The sequence below is a fragment of the Musa acuminata genome, chromosome BXJ3-2 (assembly GCF_036884655.1).
Source record: "Musa acuminata AAA Group cultivar baxijiao chromosome BXJ3-2, Cavendish_Baxijiao_AAA, whole genome shotgun sequence".
In the NCBI taxonomy this organism is placed as follows: Eukaryota; Viridiplantae; Streptophyta; class Magnoliopsida; order Zingiberales; family Musaceae; genus Musa; species Musa acuminata.
In genome coordinates, this window is record NC_088350.1 from 36041296 (window position 1) to 36062282 (window position 20987).

The 20987-nt window shown below is 43.9% G+C and overlaps 5 protein-coding genes across 7 annotated transcripts; 3 read left to right on the forward strand and 2 right to left on the reverse strand.

The window, feature by feature from the left end:
• Positions 1–54: 54 nt before the first annotated feature.
• Positions 55–4245, forward strand: LOC135630842 (inositol-pentakisphosphate 2-kinase IPK1-like). Of its 3 annotated transcripts, none has more exons than XM_065138079.1 (8): positions 55–289; positions 414–583; positions 681–884; positions 1296–1440; positions 2379–2419; positions 2542–2652; positions 2786–3379; positions 3875–4245. In XM_065138079.1, the coding sequence occupies exons 2-8, from the start codon at positions 488–490 to the stop codon at positions 4040–4042; spliced, it is 1359 nt and encodes a 452-aa protein (XP_064994151.1). In that variant the 5' UTR covers positions 55–289; positions 414–487; the 3' UTR covers positions 4043–4245. The 3 variants fall into 3 exon arrangements, with proteins under 3 accessions (XP_064994151.1, XP_064994149.1, XP_064994150.1); XM_065138077.1 differs by having other exon boundaries at positions 479–583; XM_065138078.1 differs by having other exon boundaries at positions 488–583.
• Positions 4246–6095: 1850 nt separating this feature from the next.
• On the forward strand, positions 6096–7475 carry LOC135585060 (protein RADIALIS-like 3). The gene is made up of 2 exons (XM_065140271.1): positions 6096–6907; positions 7293–7475. Exon 1 carries the CDS (start codon positions 6641–6643, stop codon positions 6893–6895), a length of 255 nt encoding a protein of 84 aa, XP_064996343.1. The 5' UTR covers positions 6096–6640; the 3' UTR covers positions 6896–6907; positions 7293–7475.
• A 1064-nt stretch (positions 7476–8539) lies between these two features.
• Positions 8540–10189, reverse strand: LOC135632012 (zinc-finger homeodomain protein 5-like). Its single transcript, XM_065140269.1, has one exon. The coding sequence runs from the start codon at positions 10041–10043 to the stop codon at positions 8730–8732; it is 1314 nt and encodes a 437-aa protein (XP_064996341.1). The 5' UTR covers positions 10044–10189; the 3' UTR covers positions 8540–8729.
• Positions 10190–12044: 1855 nt separating this feature from the next.
• LOC135632013 (dof zinc finger protein DOF5.6-like) lies at positions 12045–13755 on the reverse strand. The gene is made up of 2 exons (XM_065140270.1): positions 13536–13755; positions 12045–13108 (listed from the first exon to the last, which is right to left on the reverse strand). Exons 1-2 carry the CDS (start codon positions 13584–13586, stop codon positions 12257–12259), a joined length of 903 nt encoding a protein of 300 aa, XP_064996342.1. The 5' UTR covers positions 13587–13755; the 3' UTR covers positions 12045–12256.
• Positions 13756–15257: 1502 nt separating this feature from the next.
• LOC103976629 (small ribosomal subunit protein uS12) lies at positions 15258–17807 on the forward strand. Its single transcript, XM_009391902.3, has 4 exons — positions 15258–15415; positions 16853–17008; positions 17111–17237; positions 17466–17807. The coding sequence occupies exons 1-4, from the start codon at positions 15411–15413 to the stop codon at positions 17604–17606; spliced, it is 429 nt and encodes a 142-aa protein (XP_009390177.1). The 5' UTR covers positions 15258–15410; the 3' UTR covers positions 17607–17807.
• Positions 17808–20987: the final 3180 nt, after the last annotated feature.

The following is a 20987-nucleotide window of genomic DNA, read 5'->3' on the forward strand; positions in this document are numbered from 1 at the left end:
AATAATAATAATAATAATAATAAAAGCCAGTTCACAGAACAGAAACGAGGGACCCCGTGTCCCCCACCCCCTCCTCCTCTGCGCCTCGGCCCGGCGGTGGAGCCTCCGGCTCTCCTTTCTCTCTCGCTCGTCTGTGTGTGTTTTCCCGTTGCTGAATTAGCCGGAATGAAGTAGCTGCTTCACCACGCCGGACATCCCGCGGGGTCCCCAACACCTGCTATTCCGTTGTGGAGTCTCGCGACCCGGCTTTCTCTCTGCGATCTCGCCCACCATGAGCCATCTTCAGCAGGTAAAAGTATAAATTTCACTTTCATGGCTCTAGAAATGTTCGATTTATCTTCTTTTCTGGGTCCAATTGTTGAATCACCAGGCAAATCGCAGCCGCGCCTTATATTTGTAGTTTTCCCTTTTAGAACTGGATGTTGTAGTACTCATATCGAGGCAGTCCTAAGTCTGGATACATCGTATTTCCACATAGGAACAAAAGATGTTGGTAAGAGCAGACGATGCAAAGGATTGGTTTTACAAAGGAGAAGGAGCTGCTAATATTGTCCTGGGCTACTGTGGCTCTTCCCTCTTTTTGGTACTGTTTAAGCGCATCATTCGAGTTATTATTACCATTTCTTGGAATTATGTATATGGCTTGTTATATTTTGGAAATGGGTGTTTCTGTGGAGCAGGTGGGCAAGGTATTACGGATTCAAAAGGTTGCAAAGGGCGGAAGCCCGTCTCCAAATGGATGCTTGGTCCTATCCGATCATGAAAGACTAATGTGGAAAGACATTGGTGAACTCGCCGAGTCCACTTCGAAAGATGTTGCTGCTACAGCTTTTATTGACCATGTCATGAGGAATTTATTGGACTCCAATCATGTAGACGCTGGGGTATGTTATTTTTTATGTCCTGACATTTTCTTTTCTTTCGGTTGATGTGTTTGTAATTTTTTTTTTCTACCATTTGACACAATGATTAAAAATGCATCCTGGACCTTTTCCAATTTCCACCACATTTAATATTTAACACCCACCAAAGTGATGTAATTTTATTTTGGCATTTAATGTTGTAACATGTGTGTGTTATTGTATTATGTACCGTGTCATATGATTTGTACTTCTGCAATTACATGAAATGCTTTTCAACATCATGTTACCTGAAAGTTGTCATTGATCATCTTACACGGTTCTTTTGTTCTGGTTGAAACAGTGTAGCTTGAATGCCAGATATGTTTTTAGATTTGCCAAACAGTCTCTCAAGTTCTAACACATTTTGATGTTCGATTTTCTTCCAATATGCAGATTCTTGTCCATGTTTCTAAGGAATTCTTGGAGGCTGTCGAGGGGAATATCAAGAGTCAACGTCCTCCATGGAGGGTTGATGCCTCCAAAATTGATGTCCTTTGCGAATCTGCATTTCTTATTTCTGACCATTCAATCATTATTGGTAAGGGCTAATCTAAATATCTAGTATTTTTTTTCACATGACCCAGTTCGTATACAAGCCTGCAATTGAGGAATACCTCTTGTCAAAACTATACAAGTAACATGCAGTCAAAATAGTGTGAAATTTGTCATATCTCAAATGTCATACTTCTGAAGAGTATAGCAGCATTTTTCACAAATAGGATTATATAGCTTGGTAACGAGACACTTGTAAACCCTGTTTACAGATTGGTCTGTCCTACCTTATTTTGTGAAATATCAATTTGTGTTAGAATTGGAGAACATTAATTGATCAAGGAATAAACATGATGGTCAAAAGAAAATAGAATCTATTTTAGAACAAGGCTTTGTTGATAACTTGGTACCATTAAAGATAGAGCGTTGGTTTAATTACGAAGTCAAACTTCGAACCACTTCTGACCAAAATCTTTTATATACTAGAGTATTTATTTTGGGATGCATTCAAAATACACTTGACCATATTTAGCTAGGAGGTGCCTTGTGTCTGAGCTTTCTTCCTTTTTTTGTGTGCCCTAGCTCCCAATTGTAGTACTAAATAGGTAAAGGTCTTCCTGACCATTTGAAGCGATGTTAAGAACTCACAGTTAAATAAATATTCAGTGCTTGTTTTGTAGGAGGCTTTAAGGAACACACAATGTTTGCTCATTGATAGTTTTATTAGCTTTTGATATGTGCATATTCATTGCTATCAATTTCTTGATTTTCGTTGTCCATCTCTCCCCAAATTTGTCCTTTCCTCTATTGTCTGGCTTTTGACTGTATTCCAAGTTATCCATATGGGTCCTGCGATGATATGTCTGTTTTGTTTCTTGCAATGTTTCTATGTTTAGTGTACTTACTACAATGCTTGCTACATAACTGCTAATACCTCGTAATAACTAAGTAGCATTCTTCATGACGCTCTAAGTACAATTTCAGGTACTCCGAAACATGACTTCTGCATTGCAGTAGAAATAAAGGTGCTTCATTTCTAAGTAGACACTTTTCTTTCTTTTCCCTTTTAGCTTAGTTGCTCTATATGCTTGGCCTCTTTTTCTGACCATTTGTTTGATAACCTTGCTTACATGATTCAACGGAGCAGCCAAAATGTGGGTTTCTTCCATCTTCAGAATACATAGCTGAGAAAAATGCTGTTAAGAGGCATGTAACACGATTTAAAATGCATCAGTTCTTAAAACTTCATCAGGGAGAGGTACATACTTGATAGGCTTATTTACTCTTGAAATCTAATTTTCACTTGGGGTCGGTTCTCTTGACCCTTATCCTTCAACATCATGAGTTTTTATCAAGTCTTTCAGATTATATATTAAGAATTTGTGTTGCAGATATCACAAATAAGTGGGTATGATCCGCTTGATCTATTCTCTGGATTAAAAGATAGAATACATCTGGCCATCACTGCATTGTTTGCATCTCCTCAAAATAATTTCCGTATATTTTTGAATGGCTGTCTTATTTTTGGAGGATTGGGAGGTAGCATGGATAATACAGATGTCCGATCTCATAAATCAGGAGAAGCAATTGCGGATCTGATCTCTGCATGTGGCTTACAGTTAGGTAGCTTCCTTGAGCTTGTAGCAGAGGCAATCTTCGGGTCAGGGATTTTAGATAGGCTTTTAGCAACTCAGCAGTTGGATGTTCTTGACATAGAAGGGGCTATTCATGTATATTACAATATTATTTCTCGGCCTTGTGCGGTCTGCAAAAATTTAAGTGATGCAGAGCTTTTGCATCAGTATTCCTCGTTGCATTCTCTGTCATTGGACGACAGCCTGAAAATTGTTAGGGAATATCTTATAGCTGCTACTGCAAAGGATTGCAGCCTGATGATCAGCTTTAGCCGCACAGCAGATGGACGTAATGCATCTGATTGTAATTCTGTAGCTCTCAAATCATTGAATCAAAGCTATAATTACAAGGTATATAACACTGTAGTTGCTTGTTTATTTATGAGTTGTCTTTTCTTGGTTATTTTTCAATCCTAGAGACATACATGATCAGGATGAGATTCAATTGGCAACCATTGTTGGTCGTATTTGCTGCACTCTACTTGATCAAATCTTTTTTGTTGTTGCTGTTGTTATTGTTGTTGTACTTGTTATCATCATCAAGTTTGCACACAAGTATGTCTCGTCTGCAGCTCTCATGCGATAAGTCGATTCTAAGTTTTAACATGAATACATGGTTCAGCTGTCACCAGTTTTGACTGTCTGTGTTGCTTTGAAGTTTTATTTGTGGCGTTGTGCCTCAGCTAACTAGACACGCGAAAGATGATAGGTTTATTACTGCTTTGGAAGCAACTAGTAAAATGAAAGTATCAACAAACTCTGACATCTGGCTAAAATTACTGAAGTTTCTTTAGATTTATTGTCCAAGTAATTTAGTTAAGTACAACTTTATATGGTTGTCTGCAGGCTTATTTTATTGACTTGGATTTGAAACCTCTGGAGAAGATGGCTTATTACTATAAATTGGATCAGAAGATAGTCAATTTCTACAAAATGAATGACAAGATGGAAGGAAAGCCGAGCATTTCTGGAAGTGGAGGCCCACCTGGAGAAGCACTCGATGCTAGTAGTTAAAAGTTACCTTGCATGCGGCAGGCATGTGTGGAAGAAGAGGTAAACTTAAAAGTTATCTCATGGAGGGATCTTTTTTTTCCTGAATGAATCTGATCCTCTAGCATATGCTTAAATAATAAACGTGAGTTGTGTTGGTAAATTTGACTGGGTGTATTTGTCTTTGTGCTATATTATCGAGAAGGATAAAAAAATGTTTCGAGTCATATGCTGTTTTTGTTGCATCTTCTATGCCATGTTGCGAATGGCATGGTTTCATTATTCTTCCTACGGGTATATCATTACCCTATGTGATGACTTTACATGAGAGTTTGATGCTTAACAGCTTTGTATTTAGGATTGACTGAGTGGTCGACTGCAGAAAGACAGTGTAGGTGATGCTAGACTCGATCATTTTGTGACCTGTTCTGGTAAAAGTAGAAAAATCAAAGTTAATTTAGATGTTAGTCCATTAGTTACATGAGATATCTGGCACGGTGTGAAGCTAATCTAATCTTTGCTAAGCCACAAACGGAATTCTGTGATCCAATACTAAATATTCTTATCCAAATTTGTGTCCCCTAATTAAAACCAGATTTTAGTTTGCCTCTTCGTTGGATGCCGCTCTTTTTACTTGACCCGAATTTTGGATAGAAACTTAGATGCGACATTGTTTATGGAACAGACGTGTGGCAGTGCCTCAAAATCACAAGTTTTATTCTGTATCGCTAGATTCTCCCTATCTTATCTTTAGCATCATCCCTCCCTTCACTTTTGACCATCCGAAAGCCAAGTTTCATCGACAACCCAAAGAGGAGGAGGAACCAGTTGAGTTGCCTCTCGGTGAATGGTTGGTTTCCGGAGCTCGTCTGCAGGACACGACAACCGTTAACTATTCGCCCCTGTTACTCTCGATGGTCGCATGACCATCTCATCCAACCACACAACCGTTATCGGGTACCGCAACCTTTTTTTCTTTTGGCTTTCTCCCCCGGATTCTCTTCTCTTCACCTTTTCCGACTGCTGCTGTTCGTTCACGCATCGACCTTTTTTATCGGATCCTCATATCTCTCTCTCTCTCTCTCTCTCTCTCTCTCTGTCTCTTTGTATCAAGCAATTTGTTTCGGGATACTAAATTTGCACATGAACATGTGGGGAAGTCCTCCCCCCTTGATCTACAAGGTTTAGACAACAAAAAATAACCTCTTTCTTCGAACCGTCTTCTCTTTCCGTGTCACTACAGATGGAGAACATGTTGAATCTGGTGGCAAGTTGATGGCGTCCGGGAATTCCGTTCAGAGATACATGGAAACCGAGCCCACACTTTTGATTCCTCCAAGTTGTGGCGTAGGACCACAACTCGAACAGCCCCAGCATCCACAGGAAATAGTAGGTATTTGCAGGACCGACCGCTCGGTGATACAGAATCCTTGAAAAGCTGCTCTGCTCATGTTTGCTGGGGAGTGTACTTTCGACCGACCTGCTACACCTTTTGGGAAAAAGGCAGAGGAGTTGGTGTTGTTGTTGGCAACAATCTCCTCGCGCGCCTGCAAATAATGCTTCTCGATGATTTATTTGCGTCGCACTCCACCGCATCCGTCTCGTTCGTAGCAATCTCTTCCAATATCTATTTCCCTTTTTTTGCTGGGCGCTTAGAATCCATGTCGATTAAAGGCGATGCTGCTGCTGCTGCTGCTTTGGTTGGTGTAATGCTAAGACTCCCGTCGGATGTTAGGCCTAATTTGCTTGTCTTAACATTGAGTTCATTGATCACAGGTCATGTAAGATACAAAGCCAAAGCTGCACTAGAATCGTGTGTTGTTATTCTATTCGAAAGAAGGTGATGAACGCGTGGCTCATCATACATACCACCAAATGCATCGACCTACAAAACGTACTCATCCGAAACGTCACTATCGCGCTTGTTCCGAAGAAGAAGAAGAAGAAGAAGAAGAAGAAGACAGGTTTGACCACGACCTCACTTCACGTGCATTTCATGTCAAAGGCCTCTCACGCTGACCAATCGTCTGCTGGAGGGAGAAGATAAGGAACCAGGTAGGCTCTGCCATTATCTCACTAGCTGCTTGCTGTTCTTTTAGCAAGGGAAATACCTCTCAGCATAGACTCATCTCTCTCGCTCACCGGAGCGATCATGATCGACATTAATAGAAACATGTAAGTTATGGATTCCTGTAGGTCCACCCTACCGTCAACGTGACCAGGGAATCGCTGCTTCCTCATCTTAGTCCTACTTTCTTACCATCACCTAGTATATTAGTCTTTTATTGATCGACCCAGGAAATTATAAAGGGTCTTCAAGCTTAAAAGCGGAATCGATGAGGATTCCATTCCGCAGCAAAGCAAGTTCCTTCTCCTCTCCTCTGCTCTGAACCTCTACCTTATTCCTCTCAGACGTGTCTAATACATTGGATTCTCGATCGCCAATTATGATTCTCCAATTAGCTATACTACTTCCCCGCCGCTGCTTATAAAGAGCGAGCACCCAGGCGACAGCTTCCTCATGCCAAGAGCCCTCCGGCGAACACCGCCTCCACAATTCCCTCCTTCCTCCTCCCGTTTCATCCTCGACTCTCCTCTTACCACCTCTTGATCCTCGCCACCATGGCTTCGGGATCGCTCTCGCGCAGCTCGACCTCCTCGTGGACTCCGCAGCAGAACAAGCTCTTCGAGCGGGCTCTCGCGGTGTACGACAAGGACACCCCCGATCGCTGGCTAAATGTGGCACGAGCCGTAGGCGGGGGGAAGACCGCCGAAGAGGTCAAGAAACACTACGAGCTGCTCTTGGAGGACCTCCACCGCATCGAGTCGGGTCGGGTGCCGTATCCAAATTACAAGTCCTCCGGCACCCGGCGCTGACGAGGAAGAGAGGTAGACGTACATGCATCCACTTCTCCTCTCTCTCTCTCTCTCTCTCTCTCTCTCTCTCTCTCTCTCTCGCTCGACACAACAATCCGAGCGTACTACTCCCATCTCCACATGTGCCACTCTAGATTCCGTTCGTCAGGATAGGCATACTAAAACAATCAAAATTGCATAGATTCCATAAGGTAGATGCATGCGTATATGGCCGTCCAATATTACGGCCGACACAATTCGTCCCATTAGTACTGCAACCCACTTCGGTGATGCTTTCAGACACTCTTCTTTCACTAATCTCGCGTGGAATGCTGCCAAAGTGCCGTTAAAATTTCATTTTATTTTATTTTTAATGCATTTCAAAGTGGTTTTTGATGGTTGCTTAACAATCTTGCAGGCTGAGGTGGTCGAAGCTCCAGGAAAACCATCCTTCTTCTCTGGAGATCACTTAAGATCAATACATTATATGTTTTGGGGCAGTGGTGAAGTTAATGTAGTCGTCGGATGTTCCTTTGCATGTCGATGTGTCTACTTTGCAAGTGAATGACATGGCAAAGCATTGACTCGGTGTTGGCTTTTATGTTCTGGGTTTGAATATATCACTCTGTGATCTCACATCAACAACGGGAATCGTATGTATGTTCGGGTTGACGAAACCGACATTTAGCGCAGGAGCGGTTAAGGTGTTCACACGTGTTCCTTTCCTGATTCCACAAAGCAAATCTTTATTTTAATTACGTTATGAAGCTTAAGACACAACTCTTAATTACAGTTCCGTATAATTAAATTCTGCGGAAATGCACTAAATTAATAGGTTTGGGTTGGGTTGGTTGGGTGCAATATGAAATGCATACGCATCCGCTTCCCACGATCGATCGTTTCGCCAATATAATGACGTCGGATAAAAGATGGAATACGAGGATAGCGATACCCTTTTGATTTGATTTGGGGGAATTTGGAAACCCGGCGAGAGATTGGAATCGGAAGGTTGGTCGTTAGGGTAAGAGCAAACCTTGATCGAATTCGTGCTTGTCTGGATTGGAGGGTTCTTCGACTTCTTTCTTGATCATCTCGTTGCTATCTCGTAATTTGTCCTCCGTAGAAATAAAAGAGGGCCATTTTGATTCAGCTTCCTCTTAGCAAACCCTAGAGTGAGAAATATGGGATACTCGGATTTCTATGTGCCGATGCATCGACGCAGGCGAGCGTCGTGCGCTGCGGCCCATTCAGCCAACAAGCATTCGGATTTTCTAGATCTGAAATCGGAGGCATGATGTGCTGTTTTCAGCGATCACCGATCTCCGAAATAAGCAGCCTAGCAGGTATGTTTCTATCCAGCTCCGTATATGGTTCTTCTTCACAATCCACTGCGTTTGGTGTTCCTTCTTCCCAGCAGTTTTCCAGACGGAGGAGGGTTCGCCGGTAGTAAACTGGTTATTTCTTATCGAGTCATTCCACTATAATCTTGAACAGGAACCGTTTAACAATGGGAATAATCCAGTCAAATCCAATTTGTACGGATACAGAATTCTCCATCTTACAATGCGCTCTTACGAGCCTTCGTCTCTCCACCCGAGATTGGTCGATGGAGATCGTTCTTGAGAAAGGATGTGAGTCCCAAGGTTCGATTCAAAGGAGCATATATATAATAATTACCATTTCTTGAGACTAAGCTCTCTGCTGAGGAACATATATGGATCTGCCTACCGGTAAACGAGCATGTAACAGTACATATTATGTCACCACGTTAAGGAAAGACAGAAAAAGAAAAAGAGACGGATGTGAGTCGATTAACTAAGTAGAATGCTGTCTTTTTTGTCCGTGTTGTTTTTCCTCAAGCTTCTGGCATTTCGTGGTGGTGCTGCTGCTGCTCCTCCACCTCCTCCTCCTCCTCCTCCTCCTCTTCCTCTTCCTCCTGCTGCTGTTGCTTCCTTAGGGCGTTCTTGTTGTTGTGCATCCACACCTTTAGCACTTGCCTACTAACACCAACCTCGCCGCAAAATTGCTCTACCGCAGCCTCATGCTGCTTCTGCATTCTCCACCCGACCTTCTCGGCGAAGGCCATCATCCTCTCCTTCTGTTCGGCCGTGAACTTTGTCCTGAACCTCTTCTTAGACACCGTGAACCGCTGCTGCGGCACAGCGCCTAGCATAAGCTCCTCGGTCGACGACTCCGTCGCCGCGCCCACGCTTGCACCGGTATGAAGCAGAATGCCGGCGGAGCCGAAAAGCTTCAGGTTGTGATCGTGGCCGGTCGAAGGTAGAGAGAGGTGGTGTGGAGGAAGCAGGAGAGGCACTCTACCGTGGGTGCCGTTCTGAAGGTCGCGGAGGGGAGAATTCATGTCGGTGTCTCTGCGGTGGAAGCTTCGGTGGCAACCACAGGCGGCGCACTTGAGTGCGTCGTCGCTGCGTGGCATGAACTCGCAGCAGCCATCGAGGATGTGCCCACCTAGGCTGGCAGCATGGTTCCGGAGACACTCCCGGTACCGGAGTGCCGCGTCAGTGTCGGTGGCAGGAAGAAGGGCGGCGGCGGCGGTGGTGGTGGTGGTGGAATTGGATCGACCACCGCTACCCAAAGCACTCGCCAGGGCAGGAGCTGAAGTGGGAGTGGGATTGTGGATCAGAGACGCCATCCCATTTCTGTCATCACCTGTTCCACCTCTTGCTTCGGTGGCATAGTGAAGCAAGGTGGAAGAGGGTAACGGCATGGTGAAGGCAGCGGATTGCTGGAGAGGTGTCGGATTGTAGATCTTCTCCTGCTCCTGCAGCTCCTGTCCTCTGACTTCCATTAACTTGTGTCGGGGAGAGTAGCGTCGGGTGATGTAACTCACAGGCCTACGGGAGGATGTCTTACACACGACGAACGAGAAGAAGAGCAAGTTGGATCTACGACAAAGGTAGCAGTTGGAAACAAAGTAGACAGTGTCGATGAGTCGAGGAACGAGGACGGTGAATATTATGGCTAAGAAAGTGGTGCGGAATAGAGATGGCGTTAGAGGAAGTCGTAATATCGGAATGCGGCAGGCGGCAGGCGGAGGAGCAGCATGTGAACAACGGATGAGGCAAAGGAGAGCAGGAGAGGTGATGGAAGAAGACATGCGAGGATTTAAGGGATGAAGAAGAGAATCCATAACCACCGACAGGGTCATGTTTCACCCCTCCCACGCTCTATTATTGTTGCTGCTCATTTCCTCGGGTCTACTAGCATCGGTAGGTGTGGTTAGGAGGACTCAATTTATTATTGTTCTTCGCCCGCATCGCAACTTGCAATGTGAGTCTCAAAGGGTGTCAGCTATCTTCTTCTGATCTGATCTGATCTGATGGGTGGTGGTTCGCCCTTGGCATGGTTGAAGCAGACCTGGTCAGCCAAAAGGGTTTCAAAGGCTGGGGCTGGAGTGGGATTTGCAATGATGGGGCCCTCCCCGACCCAGCAATCTTGTGGCCATGTCAGACTCCCCACTTTAGGGGAGGGCCCACTTTCCCTCCTCCTCGTCTCACTTTCTCTTTTACCGGTCAGTACCGGTCGATCTTGTCGTTCTCAGAGAGAGAAAGAGGAAGAGGGAACCCTGCTGCGGTGGTGGACGGCCACCGTGCATCATTAATCCGCTTCATCCCCATAAATACGACTACTATGTTGGTTAAACTAAAATACCCGAGCGACACACTTGTTCGAGAATGTCGAAGTGATGTATCGTATCACATCATAAAAATGCATCGATCGAGCTTAGCTTTTGATGGATCCAAGGGAATACAGTTGTGCGCCACTAAAAGAGTATATATCCTCTGCCCGATCATTCCGGGTGACATTTTCCTGAAATGATTCTTTCATCCAATGCCACTTGCAGCAAGCGTACTTGAAGTTAATCATGCATGGGGAGGAGCACATGAGAATAGATCCTCATCTTCCACGATCTCGCCAACCTCTTCCCCGTAGCATATCACCCGGAAGTGGCCTCGCCGGAACAGTTTTATTGGCTGTCCTCGAGTTGACCGATTCGAAGGCCACCGATCCATCCATCCATCATCACCACCACCACTATCATATGAGCCGATTCGATGAACTGCCAACTAAGGTGGAGCTGCCATGATACTTGTACGGCTCGTTGCTCTCTTCTTCTTCTTCTTATTTTCTTAATCATCATGCACGTCTCCATCCGCCGAATTGTAAAGCTGTATCCGACCACCACAAATTCCCTTGCGACCACACGGATCGATTCAACTTATGTGTTGCATGACTAATTAGCCATATAAACTATCCTCTCTTGTCGATGCCTTGCTTATGCAATGCACGACATGCAGAATGAACGTGCCGCCGACTGCTATCACATGCGGCAATAAGTTTCGAGAGGCTTTAGCCATTAGGCATGCATTCCTAGTGCGTGCAAAATGCTTTTGTGTGTTTATTATGCTGCACATACTTGGGAGTGAGTGAGTTCTTTAAATTGTTGGAGATGGCGTGCCGATTATTTTTAGTGTTATTATTGTACCGCATAAAGAGCGCTTAACGTAAATTTGATCGTTCATGGTTTTACTGGTTATTCTTGACGTGGGTGTTTCCTTGGCTCGCACATTGCTTCTTTAAATTTCTTTGTTTTGAATGATGAAGGTAGTAATCCGTAGATGAAGAAGCTAAAGCATTCTGAGCTAGCTAGTCCTCATGGAAAGACAACAGAGACTCATGGCTTGGTAAAGAAGAGCCTTCGAAACACTTTTGTGTTCCCCTCCCTATATGTCCATAGGAAGTTCACCTGTGGGGTAGGGCTGGTAGAGTGAGGAACACAACCTCTCTTTCCTCTCTCCTACTACACTGCGTATCGCTTTACCTGGCACTCTGCGGTGGATACTTTTTCAGGATGGTGAAGCCAACCTTATTCCATCAGCTAGCTAAAGGGTCAGAATTTTTTGTTGTACTTCGTCATCGCTCGAGTTTGAAGCAATGTCCATAAACGTAACATGTTAAGTGATTCCGTGTGTGTGTGTGTGTGTGTGTGACAATTTTACTTTTTGTTTCTGCTGTCTCGTAGTTGGAAACCATTAAGAGGTTGTAGTAACATCCGATTGGCATGCACAATCTCGTCTCAGAAGAAACACGCTGATCGTAGATGTTGATTAGCAGAAGACAGCGATCAAACATTTGATATTAAGGCCTCCGATGATATTAGGTAGGGGTAAAAGGACGGAAAGGAACAAACGAAAGCAAGCATCGAACCATTAGGTCGTTCCACCACCTCATTTTCTTTTAGAAATGGAAAGAAATATTTAAAGGAGAATGAAATGAATTGGCAGATTTCTTTTCCACATGGCTCGCGGCTATAGCATTGGCTGCTGCTGTGACTGTTGGAGAACCCTCTCATTCTGACGGTCACCGGGGAGCCATTCCATTCATCAACCCAGCCCACGATGCGAGGCCTTTGTCGCACCCCATTACCGCACGACCCGCATCGACGCAACACTGATCTGCCCACTGCGTTGATAGATTAATCCAGTCTCCAGGCTTCACCTCCACGGAATTTGGCTCCTCGTGCCCCTCGAAAGGGAGCGCAAGCCCCCGGCATGCCTCCATGAGGCCAGCATGGTTCCCATCGATGCAGAAGCCGCAAGTGCCGATCATGCTGTGGAAGCTGGCCGAGGCGGATCCATGGCTTGCAGCTTCTCCGAGGCCTGGATTCCCTCCACCCAAGGGGAGTTGGTTCCTGGTGAGGATGGCCCCAAGCTTGCCATCCATGAGATCAAGCCCATCCATAGGGTTGTCGAGCATCAGGTCGTACTTGCACTCCATGAAATCAATGTTCCGACAAGTGTTGGTGAATATTGATTCAAGATGCGGTAATTGCACCAGAGGGAAGGGTTGGTGGAGGCAGCTGCTGGTTGCTTCTTTGAGCGAGGAGGAAGCAGATGGATGCAACGGGTCGGCCGTCTTTTTAGCACCCGAGCGCTTGTTCTTTCGGCAGCCGCCGCCGACGGGCACATTTCTTAGGGTTCCGCCTTTAGTCCAATACCTCCTGCATGTTTTGCACAAGTACCTTGGCTGGGAGAGGCTGTAGTTGTTGTAGTAGCAGAACTTGGTGTGAGTGGAGTCACATCTGGGACACTTGAGAGCTTGGTCGTGCTGTGGCCGCAGCCTTTCCTCCATGACCGGCGGCGGCCTTGAGCATGACATCACTTCACTGGATGGGGAGGAGGCATCCATCCCGCTGTCTTCCTGAACAACGCCCTGCATTAATTGTGATGATCGTAATCATCTTGAGTCTGTAACGTGTGAATTCTGGTTGCCGAACAACAACCTTCGGACATGCACTTGGGTGTAAAGAGAAATACAAATTTGTGACGGTCACATCGACATGATGATGATCACCAAGTTGAGGAACATGTTTTGCCAAAGTGCTTCTTATCATTCCGGCTAATATAGTGAATGCATTGTGCTTTCCGAATTAGAAGCCAAGAAGTGAAAGCAAGACAAGCAGTGTCATAATTTTTCAGTAATCAGAATTACACAGCGGTTTCGTCGATCATATGAAAAATAATAAGAAAAAGGAATGGAAACATTCATCGATGAAGAGATTATAAACCAGAAAAGGGGTTTTCTCGTTCATGTCACAAACATGGTGATCTAAAACATGCAGCATGGCTTAATGACTTGCCTTTAGCCAGTCGGAGGACTCCATAAAAATTTGCATGGAAGGACTTGCCATTCTCAAAGCGAAGAGGAACTAAAGCAGCCAAGACAATAATAGGTCGAGAAAGAAGAGGTGGAATTAGGTAGTCCAGTTACACGGCTGGGGACGAGCCTGAAGATAAGATCTGCGTGGGAAAGGATTGAGCGAGCGGGAGAATAGGGGCGATGGGGGGCTGGTTTGGGAGGGTCGTAAGGACTAGTATATGAAGGGAGAAAAGATGCGGAGCAGCAGCGACCGAGCTACGCCGCTTGTGGGGACACACCTTGTCGGAGACCCAAGTCCAAAGCTATTTCCATCGGCTACAAAAGACTCAGCTGCCTACCTCTGGAGGATTTCGGTGTCTCGATAAACGCAAGACCAGAGACTTTGTGTGTGTGTGTGTGTGTTTGTGTGCGTATACAATTAATAGAAAAAGTGAGCTCTCACGAGAACGAGAGCAATGATCCAAAGGAATGCAAGGATCTTCTATGCTGTATTCATCTATGCTGCTAGATGAAAGAAAGAAAGATCCAATTGCAGTTTGTGCTGCTTATGTTGCAGTTTTCACGCATCATCTGGAGAGGAAGGCAACCAAACCAAACCAAACCAAACCAAACCAAACCGAGCATGCGTTCCTCCCCGTCTGCACGTATGTCGTTCGACCTGTGCACAGATTTAGGATTCAGGATGGCGACAACCATCCACTTAATTTTACTTCCTCTGCACGTTCCATCAATTAACATCATTATTTTTCTTCTTCTTATCCCTCATCCGCGGGCGTGTTAGACCAATGAGAAATGATTGCAGAAAGCAAATGCTTCGTGATAAGCGAACACCGTCAATCTCATTTCGATCCTTTGTTACGGTTGCCATATCTTCTTCGCTCAGTAAATTACTGCCATCCCATAGCGATACTAACGCTGATGTATACGTATTGCCTTTGCCTCCATGGATTTCGTATCGCTTGGCCATCGGCTCGAGGAGCTGAGCCGTCAACCATACGGTGGAAGAATCTGAACACATGTCAGAAGGTGTGCGGCGGCAGTAGAATATTTAGGTCATCGGGAAAGAGGAGTGGCAAACCGAAAGCTCACTCCACGGCGTGGCCCAACCCCACCTCCCTCTCGTTCTCCCGCGCTAAGTGGACCCCAGACTCCCTTCTTTCTTCTACTTTCTCGCTCTCCACCCACAAGCAAAGAATCGATGCCCTCCTCCCTCCCCCCTCCCCCCTCCCTTCCTACGGGACCTTCACGTGACAGGCAGCAGAGCCTGGTCCACTGCTGCTGTTTGCTGTGCACCGATGGAGAAGTGCTTCTATCTGTTGGACCATACCGCGCGCTGCCATCGTCGCGCACATCGAGCTGTCTCGGGCGACGCACGCACATAGGCGGAAGTCTCGGTCGGCGCATGAAGAGGTCCCGTCGTCGTCCCTTCCCCTTTGCCCGCCGGCCCGTATGGCTGTCTCTTCTTCCGGAGGGATACACCTCGGGGCGATTCAGCCATAGTATTCAAGTGCAAGGTCAACGCACAGTCCGAGCTTGAATTGACCCGGTCAACATTAAAGGCCAGGCCCAATTTGATGTCTCGACCAAACCCAGCCCAGATATCAAACTATTCCGGGCCTGCTGCATGTTGTCAAACCTTTCATGCACAGTATGCATTAATTAAGCCCATGGAGGTTTTGTTTGTTCGTCAGGCTATTGGCCTAAATGTTTGTACATCAGCCCATGGAGGTCTTGTTTAATCTACCTCCGCCTATATATCTACAGGGGCGGCTAGGGTTTCGCCTACGCTCCGCCGCTCTTGCATCCTTCACGTTGCAGAGAGGAGAGAGGCCGGCGATCTTCGGCCACCAACAAGATGGGGTGAGGGTTCTACCATATGAAAAATTGTTCTTACCTACATCGTCGTTCTCCGATGCTATGTTTGACTCGGATTGATCCATGTTGTGTGCCCCTTGTTAGTCGGGAATTCTCGATTTGTTCCCTCTGAATTTGCTTACCTCCCCCTTCCCATTTTTGTTGGATTTTTTGTATTGTTTGTTTTCAAGACCTTATTATGGAAGCCTGAGAGAACTTTTTGTCGCAGTTTACAGTCAGGATTTTGAACCCGGATCTCTTACTTTTGGTTCTTTAGGTTGTTAGATATATAAGAGACTTAGGGAATACGATGAAATCGGATCGTACTTTATGAAAATAGATTTTGACGAGTTGATGAGCGATGGATTACTCTTGGATTTATGGATGCATGTCGAAAGCTGTATCTTACCTTACTATTCTAAAGACACTTATATTGCTAAGTGCAAATATCAAAAAATTTTCATTGTGCTTCCATTTGTTTTGAAATTTAGAGCTAGAACTTGTCAATTCTTGTTCATTTCTGAGTATATGAGTGCAAATTAATTGCCATGGGTCAGATCTCGCGTCTTGTTACGATGATTTTCATGGGAAGCCAATGATGACCGATAAAGGATATTAGGAGTCTATTGTGGAGATCCATCGATTAGCTTCCCATTTGTCTCATGTCTTGTTGTATTCAAGTTTTATTTGGTTGCCTAGCATCTGACGTCTGTCCTTGAACACGAGCTCATGTGAAAGTCAGCATTTTGCATCTTTCATGAAAGTGAGTGTCTCTTATATAAACTGTGGATTTAGCTTCTTTTTTTTTTTTTCCGAATCATTTCTCTGACGATATGTTTGGAGTCCATAATCAGCTTTAGCTACTGTGTCTCATTTATGTTTTTTTTTCTTCTTGAATCTGCTAGCGCGACATCTCACTTGTTCATACTGCAAATATGCAGCTTGTAAAAGAAATGCGTTCCTTTTGGTTGTCTTTTGTGTTGTTGACTGCATCCTTACTCTAATTATTGTTTGGACCTCATGTGTTGTAACTGTTACTACGTTACCTGGCGCTACCTTTCTCAACAGAAGTAGATCCGGAGCTTGTTATCTCTGTGATTTGATCATTTCGGAACGAAGGGCCGAGTTATTCATTTTTATTTTTGTTGAAAATAAGAATTCTAGTAATCGTAGAACTCGCCATCTGGATTCAGTTTTTATTCTTTTTTAAGTTAAGAAATATGCTGTTCTAGTTTGAATTTGTGTTACGAGACATGCTATCTGTAGAGATGGAAATTTCTGTCTTTGCTTTTCGGTGTTGCTAGCTGGTTCTCCAGTTTTTGGTGCCTTGACGACTATTATAATTGTAATAGAGATGATAAGAAATATGAACCGAGTAAAAGAACATTTGGAAAACTTGCTTGATCGAACATGAATAATTTATTATCTACATATATATCACAGGAAGACCCGTGGTATGGGAGCTGGGCGTAAGCTCAAAACTCACAGGAGGCGGCAGAGGTGGGCGGACAAAGCATACAAGAAAAGTCATCTCGGGAATGAGTGGAAGAAACCTTTTGCTGGTTCTTCACATGCCAAGGGTATTGTCCTCGAAAAGATGTAAGCTATATGATGGTTAATCAGAGTCGATTCTTTCGTTCTTACTATTGTGTTGCTCATGTTCGGTTGGAGGATTGACACGAGGCTCTCTGACTCTCGTAGAGGCATCGAAGCCAAGCAGCCCAACTCCGCCATCCGAAAGTGTGCTAGAGTTCAACTGATCAAGAATGGAAAGAAAATTGCAGCCTTTGTTCCGAACGATGGTTGTTTAAATTTCATCGAAGAAAATGTAAGTGGTGGTTTGATTTGTCAAGACTTTTTTTTTTATGTGCGCCAGTGAGCCGTCCAAGGATTGATTTCTTGGTAGCAAAGATACACACCTGCATGCACCAGATATTGCTGCTGCTGGTGTTTGGAGGGTCTCCTTTTGAGCCACCCACAATGATTAAATTTCATGCATTCTCAGCGTCACATCCGCTCTGAACATTTTGCTGTTGATTTGCATTTGTTTTCGCAGGACGAAGTCTTGATCGCTGGTTTTGGACGGAAGGGACACGCGGTGGGTGATATTCCCGGAGTGAGGTTCAAGGTGGTGAAGGTTTCGGGTGTGTCGCTGTTGGCGCTATTCAAGGAAAAGAAGGAGAAGCCTCGCTCTTAACTTATAATAATTGCTTTACTGGGTTTCCAGATGAATCAGTCAGCCATTTGCTTTGCTTGACTCGTCATTCAGCACTTTTTCCTAGTCGACGGTGATCTGTTTTCTTTTTTTGTTTTTTTTTCCAGATGGTCAGACATTTGTTTTCATTATTAGCGTTTTAACCACTGAATGAATCACACGGGCTATGCTATTTTTAGTGAACCGATGACTTTATATTATGTGTTATGGAGAAAATCTGACTCATCGTCCATTCGCTTGCCAAATGTTGCCCACGTGGTGAGCTCCTTTGCCCACGTCAGATTGGCCGAGGCCCCGTTCTGTTCGTGCATTTGGCGTGATCCCGCATAAATGCAACGCAACCGATTCGGAATTATATAATAGGGGGAGTGGAGAGAGAGCGAGTGGGGAGGATGCAAATGTTCATCCTCCTCCTCCTCCACCTCTCTCTCTCTCTCTGCCTCGCCCTCTCTTCGACCCACGGTCTCCTCGAGACTGATCTCAACATTGATCGTTTCTGGGGCGAGGGTTCAAGCGTCGTCAGTCCCTCGTCGTTGTTGTCGGTCTCCCCTGCTTCCTCCGACAAGCCCATGTGATTCTTGATCAACAAGTGTGACGCCATCGCCCTCTGGGCGTACCCTTGTAGCGGCGGGTTTGGATCCTGACTTGGGGTTCTGATTCTTGTTTCTCTTTTCCGTGTATCTTTTCGCTTCATGGTCCGATTTTGTCGGATCTTCGCGGACGTCGTTGGACACTGCGATCTGCTTTTCCCTACTTAAAAAGGTTTCTTTAGGTTCAAAACTAGGGTTAAGGTTCTGATGTTGAGGTTCTTGGGCCTGAAATGCGTTTGCAGGTATCGACAGCCATACTAGCTATATACCAGGTGCGACGTACGGAGTGAATTCTGGTGCTTCTAGTTTTCTCGGTTTGATTTATCCTCTGTCATATGGTTTTGTCTTTCCTAGCAACAAAATACAGTGGGTTTCTTGAGAGCATGATTCAGTGATCTCATGAATTTATGTTATGTTGCAGAAATTTCTACATATATTGACAAAATATTTTTCGGTTCTACTAAGATGACAACTCCATGAAGAATGAAGGGAAAAAAGTGCCCAAGTGATGTTTGATAAAATGTGTAAAAAATGTTCATGGGAGTCACTGCTTTTGTGAAATTCTCAAAATTCTTGTTTATATTCTTGTTTATTTGCCTTTGCTACGTTTATATTTTGATTTTGATTGAAATCCCTGTCATCTTCATTGTTGAGATCTCGGTTCGACCAAGGTTGATAAATTCTTTGCTTGTTTGAGAGGGAAATGCACAGCCATTGCCCATTTCTTTGCTTGGGCAAAAGCTGGACAACTCTAGAACATTCTAAAAATTATAGAATGAACGCATGGCAGATAGAAACAAAACATAACGTTGAGGGTATTTTAGAAACAGCGTATGTGTCAACAATATGAATTTGTATGGACTTGTAGGAGCTTTATTCATTCCTTTTTCTTTCTTTATAATGTATGTATACACTATTGACGGAAGCTGCATGGAGGTTGCAATGTGTTTCTTTTCTTGAAATGGACTTGAGTAAATGCAAACTTGATTTCAAGGCCTTAAATTGTAGGTGTTATTCAATAACCAAAAGGTTAATAATGTTGGGTTATTAACATGGAGAGTGACAGTGCAGAGTTGGGCTATGTCGAATGACCTAAAACCATGAATGAAAAGCTAGCGTCGCTGAGATGAGAATGTTGAGGTTGATGTGTTGAGTTGATAAAAATGATAGCTATGGATGATGTTCTGGTCAAAGGACATGAGCTGATTAGAGGTTGCAGGTTGAGCGTAGAGAAACATTTAAGAAGGTTTTATTAGAAACAATACTATGATATCCAAATGCATTTTGATTTTATCAGAAATATGCATTGTGAGAGTGGAGATCACTCAATGTTGTTTAAGCACTGGATGCATTTCCTCGAGCTTTGTAAGCTTGGATCCGTTTTTAAAAGCTCTTCTTTAGTGCACGCAATCCAGTCGATGGACTTGGTTCTTTATATTAATTTTTGCAAGATACAGAGAAAACCTCTGTAATTTCGTCATGTACCAATTTGCATTATGCAGCACATTTGAATGGTCGAAATTATCAGCATATGATCTTTTTCAAACAAGAACAAGCTTGGAAGTTTTGTATTCTTCATAGCTCAATGCAGTTAATAAACCTGCTCTGTGAAATGTTATCTGCAAGATGAAAAAACTTGGTTGTATTCGTTTAACTTGCACATGCACTACTACCTGAAGTTGATATATGATAGCATGGACATGAGTAAAAATTTAGATGTCTCAATATGTATTTGTTTTCCATTTTGTAACATTCACAACGACTGATAAATCTGTTTTGTGGCTCATCTTCGGCAGAGACACATGAACAAGCTTGATTGGTGTGGTAGATATTTAAATGGTGGGTGAGAGGGAAAAAGAATGTAAATCTGATTGTTGTTATCCTTTTTCAGGTGGCGATATACTATGGTTGCTTATCCAATTTTGTTCACATTAGAAGAAATGAGCTCAGAAAGGCTTTAGTAGATTATTGTATTGGAAAGTTGTAAATTGTGATCGGTCCATTTTTCTGGCCGTCACCTGTTGGTGCTTAAAAAGTTGTCATCTGATGTCATTGAAATTACATCCATACTACTACAATCAGGTAATTTTTTTGTTTGTTCTCAAGTTTTTCTGTTGTTGTCTTGATTGTTATTTTCTTTTTATCTAATAAGATGGATGAATATTTCGTTGATCTTTATATCGAGGAACTTTTATTCTCTGAACATTGTGAACGGAAGAAAGTAGGGTCACCGAAGCAGCAAGTTATGGTGGACTCCAATGAGTTTTTGCATTTGCTTGTTGAAACTTGAACCTGCCCGAGGACTGAAACAGGTTGTCTTTTTTCACCCACTTGCTGTCGAATTTTACTATGATACTTGTTGCATTGACGAATTTTATGCATCTGCAAACAACGGTGGTGGGGATTCATTGACGTACGTACGTGACTTGTATATTTGCATTGCATTGCATTGCATTGCATTGCATTGCATTGAATGTAGGTAGGTAGGTTTCTTTGTGTGTATTCTCCTCCCCTGATTTATGTTGTCAATGAATTTGCTTAATTTTCGGATTTTGCTCTTTTGCTATTTATGAAAAATTAAACTATTAGAATTCTTCATGATAAACTAACAGCTTCAATTAGTCGAGATGCAACGTCATCTATTTTCAGTAATATTTAGTCTATAAATTATTACTTGCTCCTTCTTATTCCTACCAAAGGTGACCGGAATCTAAAACCCATCACCGAAATGGCTATTATTATTGTTACCTTGACGCTCGGCCGTGTCTTCCAC

Coding starts and splice junctions, on each gene's coding strand:
- LOC135632012 (XM_065140269.1), bottom strand. CDS start 10,043: ATGACCCTGTCGGTGGTTATGGATTCTCTTCTTCATCCCTTAAATCCT.
- LOC103976629 (XM_009391902.3), top strand. Junction 17,009..17,110: donor GGTATTGTCCTCGAAAAGAT/GTAAGCTATATG, acceptor TGACTCTCGTAG/AGGCATCGAAGCCAAGCAGC. Junction 17,238..17,465: donor TAAATTTCATCGAAGAAAAT/GTAAGTGGTGGT, acceptor TTGTTTTCGCAG/GACGAAGTCTTGATCGCTGG.
- LOC135585060 (XM_065140271.1), top strand. CDS start 6,641: ATGGCTTCGGGATCGCTCTCGCGCAGCTCGACCTCCTCGTGGACTCCG.
- LOC135630842 (XM_065138077.1), top strand. Junction 885..1,295: donor CCAATCATGTAGACGCTGGG/GTATGTTATTTT, acceptor TCCAATATGCAG/ATTCTTGTCCATGTTTCTAA. Junction 2,653..2,785: donor TAAAACTTCATCAGGGAGAG/GTACATACTTGA, acceptor TTTGTGTTGCAG/ATATCACAAATAAGTGGGTA.
- LOC135632013 (XM_065140270.1), bottom strand. CDS start 13,586: ATGGCAAGTCCTTCCATGCAAATTTTTATGGAGTCCTCCGACTGGCTA. Junction 13,109..13,535: donor AGTCCTCCGACTGGCTAAAG/GCAAGTCATTAA, acceptor CAATTAATGCAG/GGCGTTGTTCAGGAAGACAG.